The sequence below is a fragment of the Macrobrachium nipponense genome, chromosome 35 (assembly GCF_015104395.2).
Source record: "Macrobrachium nipponense isolate FS-2020 chromosome 35, ASM1510439v2, whole genome shotgun sequence".
Classification (NCBI taxonomy): Eukaryota; Metazoa; Arthropoda; class Malacostraca; order Decapoda; family Palaemonidae; genus Macrobrachium; species Macrobrachium nipponense.
This window is the reverse complement of record NC_061096.1, coordinates 36,312,031-36,329,063: the sequence shown is the minus strand read 5'-3', so window position 1 is coordinate 36,329,063 and position 17,033 is coordinate 36,312,031. Positions and strand designations below refer to the sequence as shown.

The 17,033-nt window shown below is 38.9% G+C and overlaps 1 protein-coding gene across 2 annotated transcripts in view; it reads left to right on the top strand.

Moving 5' to 3' along the window:
- Positions 1 to 774: 774 nt before the first annotated feature.
- Positions 775 to 17,033, top strand: part of LOC135208625 (GTP:AMP phosphotransferase AK3, mitochondrial-like) — a 39,471-nt gene continuing 23,212 nt past the window's right edge. The window contains exons 1-2 of one of the 2 annotated variants that reach the window (XM_064241008.1): positions 775 to 1,027; positions 5,544 to 5,713. In XM_064241008.1, coding sequence (XP_064097078.1) covers positions 886 to 1,027; positions 5,544 to 5,713 — 312 coding nt within the window. In that variant the 5' untranslated portion in view covers positions 775 to 885. The remainder of the gene's footprint in view (positions 1,028 to 5,543; positions 5,714 to 17,033) is intronic. The other variant, XM_064241007.1, reaches the window with a different exon arrangement.

Sequence of the window (17,033 nt, the reverse complement as noted above, 5' to 3'; positions counted from 1 at the left end):
ATTAAATGTTTTACAGAGATGAATGTGTGAGTAATAGTGTGACTGTGAATGTCTTTATCAGGCAGATATATGTCCTATCTGGGTGCCAAACAGAAGCTTAAGTATGTCATAGAGCGAAATATCCCATCCCACCATAAGGGCAGAGTAGCTTCAGCTGGCCGTATGCCAGGACGCCCTACCTTTACTAGATTATTATTTGTTGTTATTGGAGGCCACCTGTTGGCTTTGGCAATAGAGCCAAGTTATTACGTTAAACTACGACGATTTCGCTCTGGGTATATCTACACAACGGAAGTGTACCCGCAGAGGACAGAGTAGTGGTGTCGGCTCCAGACGCTAAGCCAACAGGTGAGAAAACTATCAGCACTGAATATCTGGGCGAAATATTTCCACATAATAGTTTCAGTAGGTAGCAGGAAGTCAAGACGTAATGCTGGGAGTTGGTTATCATGTCATTAGATGTGCTGGACAGACCATTAGTGAAATAGAAAAATTCCTGCTAATCATGTGGTGACTTACAGGATGCCGTTGATAAATACCTAGCCTAGTTAATATCGCCGTAGGCAGCGCAGTATTATTATCAAGCTGAAGCGTATATTTTGTTCTTGAAGGTTAACCTGAAAGTTGGCTAATCTATTCACCAGTCTACCTAAACCGAAAAATCACCGTCGTTTCCTAAACCCTACTAGTAGGTATGTCATGTCGGTCGAAGTTCCATTATGAGATGTAGCTTATCTATATAGTAATTCATCTCTATGAAACTTATCCCCATGGAAACAGCTGATTGAGCGGCCAGCTGATCCACGTTGGTGACAACTTGGTGTTTCGACCCCGAATGTCATTGAAAGTTGACAGCTGAAGAAATACTCGATAAATTGAGTGAAAATGAGCAAATTCTTTAAAATGATTATCTTGGGGGCTCCCGGGTCAGGAAAGGGGACTATATCATCCAGAATCCTGCGAGATTTCGGACTAAAACACCTTTCCAGTGGCGATCTGTTGCGATCCCAGGTTATCAGTAAAACAGGTTTGTGATACCTCAAGCCAGTCATTGCCTCTACGTAATTTGTATTGTCGGACAGTTTTTCATGGCCTTCATATACCTAAATATATATCTGTGCGTCCAAGACTAATTTATGGTAATCATCCTTTCTGAATTTTTTTGGTGAACTTTAGGCTAGGTTGAGTGTAAGAGTCCTACTGATACCTAGCCTACTACCCAGTAGCTAGTAGGTAACCTAGGTTAGGCAAAGGAAGCTGGCCAAATCAGTTCAACGACTGACTCATTCTTAGGCAACCCTAATACGTGGAAGTTTCTCTGTAAAACATGAATAACGACTGCCGTTCCTGTCTTTACAAATTGTTGGGTTTCCAACATGTTAGGCCTACTAGCTAGCTACTAGTTGTTGAACCAACCTGTTTGTTAAAGCTTTCTTACAGTAGTTTGTTACTGCTGTGGTAGGCCTGGGTTTATGAGTTATCAGTATCAATAAAGCAGAAGGAAATTAACTGCATCTTGTTCTGATATAGAGAAAAAGGTAGAATTCTAAATTGGCTAAGAAGGGTACTTTGTCCACCTAGCATCACCTAGGATGCAACATTTTGAGGATCTGAAAGTTGGAAATCTGTTTAATAACTATATCCAGACCTAACCCCCAGCTTATGTAGGATGATTTGGATTTAATTTCATATTTGGACGTTAATAAATCCAATAATCTCTCATTGACCGAACCTGTATTCTAAAGGTAGCTTTAGTCTACCTATAAAAGACAACCTGTTAAGATTTATGTAAGCTGATTCCTAAGATTACTGCTCTATATTTTTTTTACTTAAGAATTTTTGGTGGTTAAAATTCACCTATGGAGGAGATTCCTCAGAAAAAGTGAAAACCAAGGTGACCAAATTTTTTATTATATATAACTTACAGCTTTTCCTATATCTTTTGGCTTTTGCTTATCTTAGAAGAGTTATTAAGCTGCTCATACTCTTAGATAAGGTTACACTCACTTAGGCATAGAAGTGGACCAACAACTGCAGAAGAGGTGCACATCAGGGTTGCCAGATTTTCAAGGCTAAAAGTTGCCAATGATTGCTAGAAAACAAAAGTTGCCAAAAGTTGCCAACCTCCCTTTTCCACTAATACCCTTGATTAATTTAGCCAAAAACATCCTTCCTTAATGCATTTTTCTCTAGTTACCTGTGCATTTGCCATAAAATGAGAGAAACTTGAATTTCACAAGGTATCATAAATCGTTGTGTTGAAATTTTGTACTGATACAAATAAAGTAGTTTTCGATTTGCATTTATTATCTCAGTAAGGGGTGTCATTTGGGGGGGGGGCAAGTGCCCCCCCCCCCTTCACGCCCCCAAGCCCAATAAGTAACAACAGCTGATTTTTCCATTATTCCTGCCAAAATTCAAATGTGTTATCACATTAAGTTTACCTATCTATCTATTAGCTACCAGCGAGGATGAGATAATAAACAGTAGTGGGAGTCTATGGATTTTGTTGAAATACCTTTTGTGTCAATGACAGGGCTTAGGCCTACACGTCAAATTCTTATATTTTGAGGCAATGACAGGGCATAGGCCTACACGTCAAATTCTTATATTTTGAGGCATGACAGGGCTTAGGCCTACACGTCAAATTCTTATATTTTGAGGCAATGACAGGGCATAAGCTACACATCAAATTCTTATATTTTGAGAAAATGACAGGCATAAGCCTACACGTGAAATTCACATATTTTGAGCCAATGATAGGGCATAACCCTACACGCCAAATTCATATATTTTGAGGCAATGACGGGATAGGCCTACACATCAAATTCTTATATTTTGAGGCAATGTCAAGGCATAGACCTACACATAAAATTCTTATATTTTGAGACAATGTCAAGGCATAGACCTATACATAAAATTCTTATATTTTGAGACAATGACAGGGCATGGGCCTACACGTCAATTTCTTATTGCAAATGGTTTTCTAACCGTATCTGAAATTAGGAAAATAGGGTAGTATATCTTGTTATTAATATAGTAGTTTCAAGTTGAAACTTTCAACTCCACGATATATAATGTATAAGTATACAGTGGAATGTACACTTATAAAGAAGATTACATACACACATATGCGTGGATGGCCAATCTTAGGACTGTCTCAGCCTTACACCAACTATCAAACTGCTTTCAATGAACTATACTGAAGATATATTTACTAAAGGGATAAATTATATTGCTGTGACGAGTAATATAAGGCTGCTGTAGTGTTTCTATGAGAATGAAGGCTATGGTAGGAAGGCATCATAAGATTAGAATTAGAAAAAAATGGTATTGACAGCTGAAAGTTATGTATGAGATGATCCAAAACCAGTCTGCGACTGCGAGTAGCCCATGATTCATTTGGTTTTGGGCATTCTTATTGAGTCAGTCTCTCTCTCTCTCTCTCTCTCTCTCTCTCTCTCTCTCTCTCTCTCTCTCTCTCTCTCTCTTTCTCTCTTTGTTGTTAGGAGAATATTCTAGCGCAGACAATATTCATAAAGATCTCGATTACTTTTGATTGAAGCATTACTAAATTTCAGTTAAGAGTAGGCGGATAATTCTTTGCGCCAATATTTTATGAATAGGCCTATGTTTATTCTGCAATGTTAGGATACCATATGAAAAATTTTGGAAGACACTACAAGCACTATAACAGCAGCAACAAAAACAAGAATAAACACAAGAACCAAAATAAAACAGTTGAATATAAGATAGGCCTATAATTCAAACGTCATAAGATGCGTAAACCGACAAAAAGGCATACTCCCTTATCGGTCTACGTAAATTTTTATGATCGTGTTATCGAGAAAGGAGATACTATACACACAGACACAACAATAAATCGTACTAATATCACTTATAACTCTATGAAATCAAGCAAAATATCACAGCAACTCTCCAACACAACACAACAAACGTGGCTGTGGCGGCAAAAACGTCGTTCTTAATTCTTGATTACTCAGGTCAGAGTGGAGGTTTGACCTTTGTATTGGCAAAGAAATTAATTTCAAACTATTCTGGCTGTGATGGTAAGCGGCAAAGCATAATTGTGGACTTTGCAGTAGAAATTTTGCAACAATCGTTCAGAAAAGCAACAATATATTGTTGATAACCGAAAGTTGCCAACAAGTGCCAATTTCGGTAGTAGTTGCCAACCACAAAATTCTGTTGCCAACCACCTCAGAAAGTTGCCAACTTTCATGATTTTGGCACCAAAGTTGCCAACTTGGCAACCCTGGTGCACATGAGTGCCAAACAAGTTTTTAGAGTGTATACTAAAGGGATTTAATTCAAGGGTGGTTTGATTCATATTTTTAGGTCCTTTAGGAGCAGTAGCATCTATAACCCCAGCTTTTAGTTGTTCAAATACCAGAGGGTTTCGTGATGAAACCTCAAGCTTTTTCTCATCATGGTAATACTATTAAAGATGTAGAAATTTATGGGTTATTTGCTTCTATTATCATTCATGATGGGCAATTGCTGCTCTCTTGTGCTATTACCATAGAGTATTCTATGGCACATAAGAAGTGAGAGGTTATCACTGTAACTTAGGTTTACAAATTACAAATTTCTTGGTGTTACTCATTCTTATTAGGTGTCTTTCACACAACACAACTCTGTTCACTTTTAAAGCCAGTGATTCTTTTATTTGATTCATTCTCATGTGCTCTAAAATGGATTCCTAAATCTTAAGCTGCCAACTATAAGGTTTTATAGCAGCTCAGTCCTTCCCATGTAAAATACGTACAATCTTGCCTTTTGAGTAATATAGTTTTGTGAAGTAAATTTAATTATTTTGAAGCATAATTTTTTCACACATCAATTAGTTATAGGTTATATATGTATACAGAATTACCACCTCCCATCATTCCTTTTTCTTGTAGCTATTCGGTCAAACTACAAAGTGAATTTTCTAATTGGTGATTAGACATCCCAGGTTCTGAGGAGTGTACACCTGCAGACTGTAGCTACCAATTAACAAGGATTTTCTTCATGAATTCTGTGGTTCAGTGAAAAAAATGTTAAATGTTTCACTACTTCCATTTTCAAGTTACAAATTATTCTGTTTAATATAAGATTCCCCATCTATTTGCTCCTTGGAATGATTAATTTCAAACTGAAGATAGCATGCCTTTTATAAAACAATTAGTTTCCTCAGTCAAGTCCTTAGTGGCAAATAATGACTTGCACAAAATAATGGTTTATACACAATGAGGAACCATTTAGGTTTTGATTTACTAAATATTCTTATGAGTTGGTATCCATAATTTCGCTACATGTCGGTATAATTCTAGAAAAGTTCTAATTCCACAGAAGTAACTGACATTCCTTATAAACATCAGATGTTAGTAGTAGTTCCTGTACAGCTACAGTACTTTGAAAGGTATACAATTTCTAGCTTGCTTAGGAAATGAAGTATTTTCAAAGTATACACTAATTCAGAATTACCTTAGCACCGGATATTTGTACACTTTCGCAATTTAAACTTGATGTATTTTCAGAGCTGGGTGTTAAAGCCAAAGCTTTCATGACAGCTGGAAAATTGGTGCCTGATGATGTAATGGTCAAGCTAATATCTGAAGAGCTTGCAAAAATTACATCATCATCATGGTTGCTAGATGGGTTTCCACGAACAAGACCTCAAGCAGAAGCCTTGAATAAACATGAAAAGGTGAGGATATGTTTACAGTTTGAGATTTAGTTTAATTCTTCAGAGTTGTCTGGATACCCTGACATTTTCAGGGGCCTGTAGGGGCCCTTTGGGGCACCATTGTATTTAATCTTTTCCTCTTTGACCTCATTAGAGAATTTGTGGAAGGTTGAAAGTCTCAAAATACCTCAGGAAGACCATACTAGCTTCCATTTGGCTACAGCTAGAATTGTTCATTGAGCTTGTATTAGTGTTGGTTGACACTTCCAGAAAAATACCTTGATGGGAAACACTTCTTCTTCAGTCACACTTGAGCCACATCTACTAGCAATAGTATCAGCTGATACTATATCTTCAGCCCTCAAACTCTGCCAAACGCATTGAAACTTGTTCTAGAAATGATGCAACAGAATGGATGTTAACTTAGTTAAGGCTTTTTTCTCCCAGATAACCAGGTTACTCTTTTTCATAGTTTCACTTGAAGCTTTCTGTTCTTCTATAAAATAAAGTGCATCTTCTGTTTCTCAGGTATTTGTGTCTTGTGGACTAGACATGGACAACTGAATGGAGTTGAAGAGACTCAGTATTTTCAGAAAAAGTTTCCAAGCGAGATGTCCAAGAGAGCTAAGAGAGAACTGTCACTGGTAATGCCATGTTTTTGTACATGAACTTTCATGTCAGATATATACTTAGCTTTAGACTCCGTCGTTCCCGACAGAAATTCAAATTTCGTGGCACACGCTACAGGTAGGTCAGGTAATCTACTGCCCTGCCGCTGGGTGGTAGGACTAGGAACCATTCCTGTTTTCTAATCAGATTTTCTCTGCCGCCGGTTCCGACAACTCCTGTTGTTGGTTCCTCCTGATGGATTTCGTTTTTTGCTTGCCATGGATCTTTTCGCCGTCTTTTGGTGACATATTGGATCTTTGGCTTGGCATACGCTTTATTATCTTTTTTATTTTCTTTTTTCTTTTTTTTGTGTCAGTCGCTAGTACTGTCGTTAGTTTATGTGATTGAATGTATATCATTAGACTACCAAACGAGTGGTTCGGTAGATCCTCACACTGTAGATTTGATTTTAGTTTTTCATGAAACTACAGCTCTTTTGTATCAGTCAATTATCGTTCTGTTTACATTTACTGATTGAGAGTCATTATTACGAAACTTTTGTAATAATGACTGTATGCAGTGAATTTGCTGTATTACAGTAAATTTGCTGTATTACAGTGGATGCATACATTTTTGGTATACATTTACTGTAATAATGACTGTATACATTTACTGAATGTCAGTCATTATTACGAAACTTTCGTTTTGATGTAATTCATTAGAGAACCTTCATTGGTGAAGTTTCATTAGAAAAGCTTGAGTAGGTCTCGTTCTAACGAGCCAGTTAGTGAGATTATAGCACTTTTCCAGGACACAGAACCTGCAGATTCGTCTAAATGGAATTAGCGGATTTGAAGGATACCCTCAAAAGATGGAGCTCATAATGCGAGCTTTTGAAGGTAAGCGCAGTAAAGTGGATAGTGATTTCAGTGTCCCCAGTGTTGTGGAGGGGGCGTCTGACCGGCTCCGTAGCGCTTCCAGGCCTAGACCTCTTCCAAACTCCCAGACCCAGTGGAGGAGGAAAGTCGACAGCCGCAGGAAGGTTAGGGAGAACCCCCACCGGTCAGGCGTCCCTTCAGCAGGGTCTGTGTCGTCCCAGACTGCCAGGGATCGCCATTGCAAAGGCATCCTGAGAGAGTGCTTCTCGTCATCCGATTCCGCTTCGCCCAAGCGCGGCTGGAGCTCGGCTGAGCAGTCGCGGCCTATGAAGAGGAGTTAGAAAGTGCCCTCCTTGGATTCTAGCCCTGAGCGCTTCCCAGAAGGTTCTCCTGTGGATAGGAAGAGAGCCAGAGAGCCCTGTTTTCGCAAGCTTTCGGCTGGGAGTCCCCTTCGTCCTCCAGACCTCCTTCCCCTTCGTCTGACAAGGAGCGGGAAGATTCTACAACGACTGATTGAACTGCAAACCTCTCAGGAGTTTCCAGTTTCGATTTTTGATACTGATGGTGTTGTCACGACAACACCAACTCAGCTTTTGTATTTACCGAAATCCGTTTCTCTTAAATATAATTGCCCGAGCGTTTTTTTCTGCTCGATGGTTCTAGCAGGACCCATTCCTTCGTAGAATGGAATAGTTGGCAACTCAGGATGAAGAGGCGGCGAGAGCTAACGTTGTATGAGACTGTTGTCTTTGCCTAGCAGCTCAGTACCAGCTGACCCTCAGCGAGACGCGGTCTGTTACGTCTCTCTCTCCTGCAATGATGTACTGCCGAACCGTATCTCTGCCCAATAATCACGGACTTAGGTCCCTGATTAACGGGGATTCTTGCATGCATGAATGACCATCTTCTGCTATGTCGCTCGGTTTCATCACCTTCGGCATTGCTAGTATTTTTTCACAGAGATATTTATTAGACTTAATTTTTCTGTTTACCGCCCTGTAATGGAAGTCTGTAATAGTCCACCGCTGCTTCGCACTAAGTTATGAGGAATGTTTTCTTCAGACATCGGAGTTTGTCTGCAGAAAATTTCTCGTATTCCTAGGTGTGCAAGTTCTTTGTTCACCCCGAATTAACAGATGTATCGGAAGACATCGCCTGTTCCCCGGACTGACAGTTCTGCTTTCTATATTCAACCCATGAAAAGCAGTTCTGCAGGCAGTACTTCCCGGAGTTTTTCTTTGCTGAAAAACGATCCGCTTTCATAGCTAACGACTTATCATCGGACAGCATCGATTTAGAGGGTAGTTTTTTCAGTCCTTGGTAAGCACTGGTTCAGAATCTTGAGAATCTTTCTCTCGATTCGATTGTGAAGAAGTAGGTTGCTTCTCTGTCCTCCTTCGTCTTCTACGGCATATAGTGTTGTTTCTCCTTAACTGAGATTCAACTACTATGAGAAGGTTTTGCCTTCAGGAACCTCGGTCTCTTGAAGGCATTTGACTTTCTCCTGTGGGGCTCATGCCTTAACAGAATCGTCCCCTTCTCCGTCCGACATCGGTGACAAACAGATTATAGTCTTTCAGCTTAACCCTTCAAATACAATGGTCAAGTGACTTGCTCGGATATGAGAATCTTCATCTCTTCTTGAGCAATTTTCCTCGATACCGTACGCAGTCAGTCGGCAGCTGTCAGAGCGCCCGAGTCAGTTACGCGACACGGTGTAGGCCTAGTGTTGTTCTCTGACACGTCAGAGTAGCGAGGGGAAGCAGCATTAGGGACGTATGAAGTGTCAGGCATCTGGAAGGGGGACCAGGTTAACTGATACTTCAACGTGTTTCAACTGTATGCAATCTTTCTAGCTCTTAAGTGGTTTCAGTATGAAATCAGAGATACGGTGGTCCAAGTCAATTCGGACAACACCACGGCTCTGACATCCTTCAGAAACAAGGAGGACACATTTCTTCTCCCTTTTGGAGGTACAAGAACCCTTCTTTTGGACGGAGGAGAGAGGGATCGCGTTCCTTACCAGATTTATTCAGGGAGAGAGAGGAATGTGAGGGCGGACCTGTTGAGCAAGAGGAACCAAGTCCTTCCTTTGGAGTGGACCCTCAATCTCGATGTGTGCCTAAGCCTATGGGCCCTGTGAGGCAGGCCACATGTAGACCTGTGCGCCGCGTATCAGAACAGGAGACTGGACAACTTTTGCTCCGCATTTGATTACCCGAGAGCAATAGCATTCACGCTCACCTACTGGACTGGTCAGGCATCGAGGCGTAGGTCTTTCCCCCACTCTAACTGGTGGGGGAATTGATGAAAAAGTTCCTGTCCTCTACAGGGACAACTCTAACCCTTATCGCTCCCTTTTGGCCTGCTCAAGAATGGTTCTCAGAGGTTCTGGAATGGATAATGGACTTCCCCAGATCCCTTCCACTAAGGAGAGATCGGCTCAGACTACCCCACTTCGAGAGCTTTCTCAAATCCTCCCCGCTCTCTGCCTGACTGCCTTTTCAACTTCGAAAGACTCGTCAGAGCGATAGGATTTTCGCAAAAGGCTCAACATTACGGGTGTACCAGTCGAAGTGGGAAGTCTTTCGACGATGGTGCAGGTCGAAGAAGCTGTCCTCTTCCATTACCTCTGTGACCGACATTGCTGATGTCCACAATAAGGATATAGAAGCATGCTCTCTGCTGTCTTTAGAGACAGAGGTCTAAAGATAGCGGAGGACAAAGATCTTCATGATCTCATCCGGTCCTTAGAGACCTCCAAGAGAAGTCCTCACTTTCACCTAGTTGGAATCTGGACGTGGTTCTCAAATTTCCTCACATCCAACAAGTTCGAGCCTCCCCATCAGGCTTCTTTTAGAGACCTGACGAGCGAAGGTATTTTTCTCTTGGCCCTCGCAACTGCTAAGAGGACAAGTGAACTTCATGCCTTGCACTCGTGTGTCGGATTTTAAGGAGACTCGGCAATATGTTCTTTTTAGCCATGATTCCTGGCAAAGAACAAAAACCCCTCAAACCCTGGCCTAGAAGCTTTGAGGTTGAGGGACTCTCCCCCTTGGTAGGGATGGAGATTGATAGGTCTCTTTGCCCAGTCAGGCCCCTTAAGTTCTATCTTCAAAGGAAGAAACAGATTAAGGGTAGCCTAGAGAGTCTCTGGTGTGCGGTGAGGGACCTAAGAAGACCCATGTCTTTAAACGCCCTGGCCTTCTTTGTGAGAAGTGTCATCTCTGAAACACATGGGGCATGTGATGACGACTCCTTCAAGCAGCTTAGAGTAAATGCTCATGAGGTGCGAGCCATTGCGACTTCTTTATCTTTTCATAGGATTTTGTCTACGAAGGACATTCTAGCTGCCACGTACTGGAGATGCAACTCTGTCTTTGCATCCCACTACCTGAAGGATGTAAGAATGACTTACGAGAAATGCTTCTCGCTGGATCCACATGTATCTGCGGATTCGGTGCTGGGACAGGGAGCTGATGCTGATCCTTAATTAATGTTTAGAATTTGGTGTGGGTTTTTTTAGGGTTGTTTGAAAGAATGTTCGGGGTAACTTCTTTCAATCTTTTTGCTGACCCGGGTGTTAGGATCAGGTGGTTGGGATCGGTGTTGTGCTCCTTGATTCTGACATTAGGCAAGGTGTTTTGTCATATAAGTGGATTAGCACCCATTGACAAAGATCCTCAGGATTCTGTCGAGTAAGCGGATAAGACCCCATTGACAGTTCCACAAGAACTCTTAGCATAAGGTCACTACCTAGCTGAGGCTCTTGAGGTGAAGCAGTCTCCTAGGCAGTAGCCATGAAGTCTTCCACCTTACCAGGTAGGAACCAAGGTTTTTTATGTTTACCTACAACGTATGTTGTTTTCCTGTCTATTTCAGTAGTTAGCTGTCTCTTGCCCACCACAAAGGGTGCTAATCAGCTAAGTATATATCTGACAGGAAAGTTTATGTACAAAAATGATATTGTTATGATACAATAAAGTTTTATACATACTTACCTGGCAGATATATACAATTAAATGGCCCACCCATCCTCCCCTCAGGAGACAGGTGGAAGAGAAAATCTGATTAGAAAACTGGAATGGTTCCTAGTCCTGCCACCCAGCGGCAGGGCGGTAGATCACCTGACCTACCTGTTGCGTGTGCTGCGAAATTTGAATTTCTGTCGGAAACGACGGGGTCTAAAGCTAAGTATATATCTGCCAGGTAAGTATGTACAAAACTTTATTGTTTCATAACAATATCATCTTTCTAAGCCTCAATACAAATCTTTGGCAGGATCTTCTCGGTGTTGTTCTACACTGGAGACCTCTATACTTTCATTGACTTCTTAAGAGATGGGTCTTGTAAACTTCATGCATTCTGTAGTAAGATTACATGTACTGAATGGGGGAACTCAATAGGATATCTTTTGCAGCAGACTTTTTGTCAAAGATGCAAATTTTAGGTGGCCATGACTCATCCACTCCAGAGATAATGAGGATCACTGTCTATTTAAAAGTGTCCTCTGTTATCTCCATAGAGGCAATGATCTCAGGAAAGGTACTTCAGATTGTTGCTCTCTACTAGTCACTCCAGGAAACTCTCCAGGAACACCCTTTCTAGTTCAAATATTTTGTGAGCTTTTGATAATGTATCAGATGATAAAGGGTAAAGCACCACTAATGAAAGCCATCCATGAGAATAGAGAACTCTCTTCAACTTGACCTTGATATCAGCATAGTTTTAATGGCTGGCAATAGAAGTTGGGACACTTTTCCTTAGAATGAGTAGTACTAGTAGTAGTTGGGCAGAGTTTACCAGCTAACTGAGGAAACTAGGAAACTCCATCTTTATAGCTGTTATTTCATTTTGCATTTTTCTCTATTTATGGCAGTCTTGAGTTTTAAGGTTTTTATCACTCCATCTCTCCATGATAATAAATATGTCTCACTTTCTTAAAGATCATGTCACCATTTGAGCTTCTGGTTTATAAATTATTATTCTTCAGTCCTTAAGCACTCCTGAACCTAGAGTTCACCCAAAGCTACCTTGGGGAACTCATTATCTTGTATTTTCCTCTAAATTATGATTCCAGCTATAATTTGAGTAATGATTTGCAGTGAGTCATATCTACCCTAATTTCTCAGTAACAAATAATAGTTATGCAAATCCACCTCTCACAATAGATGTCTCCCTCAACCAAGGGGCTTGGTATTACAATTCTGTTCCTTTTAACAAATAAAACTGAGGCTAATAGTCGCTATGAATCTGTTTCTTGGTGGCACATGCCAAGGGATACTATTATTGGTCTTCTGTCTCTTGTGGAAGACTACAAATGTTTGGCTTGTACTAAACAATAATATCGGTTTCGGTTTTGTTTATGGAAAATTACATTTTTATTTTTATCTTAAGCATCTTATGCTGTAGTTGGTATAGTAGTATCATTTTAGCATTAGAGTCTGGTGTGCAGACAAGTCATTTGCAATGTTATAATTTTCTGTTAAAAAAAAGAGAAGTCTTTTAAGGCCACTGTCATATTATAAGCACTAACTTATCACACCTAATATGCTTACATACTAAATGTTTTGCTAGGCTTAACTATACATTTTTATTTTATTCATTCTTTGCACAACTACTAAAGTGGTCACCTGAAACTAGTCTTCAATGCAAAATTTATTTTTTCTTTGGAAGTGTTCAACTGAAACCAGGCTTCAAAGTATATTTTATTTTGCTTCTTTTTCAACCTATTCAGCTAATAATTCTCCAGCATACTAGTTTTTATACTGTAGGTTAAAATGTCTATAGATTTAGCCAGTCACTGTCAGATTACAGTCATATTGTGACAAAGTCATTTTGAAAGGTAAGAAAATTTGGCAAAGTTTCTTTACTTCTCTTTTTAAGTCCCAGTGACCTGTTGCCTACATCCAAACTCGACAGACTGGACTTACTTAACACAAAAGAATGACATGTTACCATTGTCATAGAAGGGTATCTCTTTTACACCAGAGAATTTGTTTCCAGTGTATAGAGGGGCTTCCCTTGCAGTGTGACAACCCATTCGCTCTATCTAGAATCCCTTTAGTGGTTCTGAAATTATTTTAGTGTTAGATGATTAGTCAGTTGTAGTATTTGTAAATTAAGGGTCTTCATAAGGGAACACTTAAATTTCAATATGTACAGGCATTCTGTAAGGGATGATGATTTTAACGTGGATTACCGGTAGAAATAAGTGAAGGAAATGCAGATCAGGGTTTTAATTTCTGCAGGCTTAATTGGTTTAGCATCCCACATTGTTAAGGGATTATTCAGTAGGGCAAAGTACATTACTGTGACGTATATTTACTGACACACAAGACCCTTGACTTATGCATGTACCATGACCCCACAAGTATCTCGGTACGTAGTCACATGAATTCAAATAGTTTGTATGGTTTGTTGTAAGGAGCTGTTTAGGGTTTCTGCATACAAATAACATACAACACACTGTATACAGTATATACAGTGCAGTAATATGAATCCTCTCTTTCATAGTACCAAAATTAATGTAAATGTTAAGTGAACTGTGTAGTATTTGCACTCTTTTTATTTAAAGAATGTATAACAATTAGGAACTCGAGTGTAGTCTCTCATTAAAGAAATTATGATTTGGAAGGTCATTATTTGAAGAGGCTCTGTCTTGATAATGATTGGTTTGAGAATTATGTACAAATATGTACATAACATAGTTATTGCGTACTGATATAATGCTTTATTCATAAGTCTCCCATAGCAAAATTTGTGATTTGGAAGATGGTGATTGAGGAAGCACTGTGTTGATGCTGATTGGTTTTAAAATGATTTACAAATAACATTATTCATAACTGATATAATGCTTTATTCTTGACAGTCAGAATGTAATCCCTTTACCTACATCTGCATACGTAAGTAGTATTGGGTGTTTGGTTATTGTTGGTCAACTTCATGTAGAAATACCATGCTGCTTTTGAAGTGTAGTTTTGAGAACCTTTTTAGTGGTAATGCAGACTTTCTGATAATTTTTGGTTTGATCATTGCTTTACTATTTAGTTGAAGGGTGTCTCAGGTCTCTGGTTTTTGTTTGATAAAATTTGAGTGTATTTAGAGTAGGCATTTGGGATGTTTAGAATGCTACAGGCTATTATAATACATATTTTTGTTCTTTGAAGTAGCTTTCCTAACACTGGCAGTTCATTCATTATTTATTGTTATTGGTGTGAGTCGGCTCTTAATCATTTTTATGAGTACAATAACCAAGAGGTTTTCTTTTTTTATTCTTGAAAATTTACAGGATTAAACTTTGAAGAGAAACTGTGATATAAAATATTTAATTTTTTTCCACTTTTCTATGTATTGCATACAAAGTATTGTAAGACTAATGTGTTCAGTACCAATTTATTTTAGATTTTCAAAAAGGCACTGCTTGGTAGTAAATATTGTTTACTGTACCCAAAGATAAATTTACACATTACGTAGAAATTAAAATACAAATGTAAAAATGAAAGAAGTAGAGGGTTTGGTGTTTCATTAATTGAAATTTTAAAAAAGATTTTGCCATACACTGTGATCATTAAGCATGTGAATCAACTGCTTTAGTGCCTTTTAAGTCTGTTCAAAGTATATACACACCATATTTATTCTTCAAATTGCACTGATAAGGATGAAGACACAACATTTGAGAGCATGAGAGTTCATCCATTGGGTTGTGTTGATTGATGAGGACAAATCCCCTCCCTAGATGCATAGTGAAGGGGTGTATTTTGTACAGTATATTCCATTTTTTTTTTTTATAGCAAAGTTTTGTAATTTTGATTTGCTAAAGCTTTTACCAAATCTAAACCATTATTAATCTCGTGTATCAACCGTTGTTTTAAATTTTCTTAAGTTTTATGACAAGAAAATAAGGCTATTCAGAATTGTTATTAATATCAAGTGTTGTACTTACTAAGTGATATAAGCTACTCTGAATTGGTCGACAATAACCTCTCCACTCTGCTAGCAGATCATTCATCTGCCTGTCTTTTCATTGTATTTGTAAACTACTGTACTGCAATCTTCTCCACTTCTGTAGTTTCCATGGCTGTTCTAGTAAGGTTCCTCATTTTGAATTGTAAGTTTATGTTCAAGTAAATCTCAGCTGTTTGCATCATCAGTGCCTCAATGACATCACTTTCAGATTTTAAATCTTATCGTAACAATTTGGACTTGGCAATTCTTGTCAGTTCATGAGAATTTTCCTGTGGTTTCAGTCCTTAAGAAAGTATGGAACACAGCAATTGCTCTTGTTTTTTCTAGGTCTAAACGATTGTCAGATTGGTTTAATTTCAATCAGTCTTGACACCACTGTAATTGTTGATTATGTGCACAACTTCTAAAATTCATAAAGTAAAGTAAGTGTGTCTACAGGTTTGTTCATAAGTTAGATGAACGTAGCTACTCTGCAGATATTGTCACAGCCTTTTCATCCTGAGAAGGTTATACCAAGTCTCATATTTTAGTGTTACCCCTTCCCCAAAGCATCAGTGACATCTAGATATAAAAAGAATAATTAAATTTCAACTCAACATTTAGTTATAGCAAAAATGATTGGCAGTTTTTCTCCGTAATATATATTATTATAAACCTGTTTTGTGCACTTTGCCTGCTCAAACTTTTTATGTGACAGCTGAGAATTAATGACACAGTTGATTGTGTACTATGATTTCATTGAGTCATGAAAGTGGTTGTAAAAGAAACTTAGAAATCCATCAAATGATCTAATGCAGGGGTGTCAAACTAATTGGCCCGTGGGATGGTCTTAAGTGGCCCGCGAGGTGCCAAGAGATTTTTCACCTCTAGCTACTATTAACTGTTAGAACTGAAGAAAATTTAACTAAAGTTACTAAACTGTTAAAACGAGGCATAATAAGTTTTAACTTTCATTCATATGACAATAATTTATTTCATATTATAATTTCTGGCAATAAGGCTCTTATTGCAAATGTTAACAAATGAGTCATTAAGAATAAGGAATAAGTAATTACCAAATCTTTGATGACCCTTGAGACCATAACGAAGTGCGTAATTGGCCCTCAAAAGGATTTGAGTTTGACACCACTGGTCTAATGCAATATTCATGTACTGCCATAGGCCTAAACATTTAGTTTTTATGTATAAGCTAATAAAGTAGGCGCATAGCATTACTGTAATCATTTGCAATCCACTTTTTGCTGCTGACAGATGTGCTTCTTTCTTAAGCTTCAACCTCATTGTATCAACTGGATAAGTATTATTTACATAATTAAAGTCATTAGCTTTATTCACTATCAGTCTTCAAGAGAACAGTTGTGTTTTGTGTTACATATAATTACACTCATTCATATAAAAAGTGAGCAACCCATAACCTCTATGCAAAAGAAGTGTCAGAGAGAGACTTAGAAATTATCATTGACTGCTGTTGTTTCTGTAGATGTGTCAAGTTTACAACACTGTTATCAGAATATTTTGTTTGATATGTTAAAATAACATTTTGTACATGAACTTTCCTGTCAGACATATACTTAGCTTACGTCTCTGACGTCATGACAGAATTCAAAACTCGCGGCAAACGCGACGGGTAGGTCAGGTGATCTACCTTACCCGCCGCTGGGAAGCGGGTGTAAGAACCAACATACCTTTCTTGCCAGATTTTTTCTGTCGTCGGTGTCGACCACACCTGTTGTCGGTACCTCTTGACAGTTGGATTCTTTTCTCGTTTTCGCCCTGGATTGTTTCTACGGGCTTTTGGTGAAGTACCCGATCTTTTGGCTTGGCATTCGCGATTTGTGGACCGTTATTTGACTTTTCTTTGGATTTTTCTTTGGATTCATGATGTC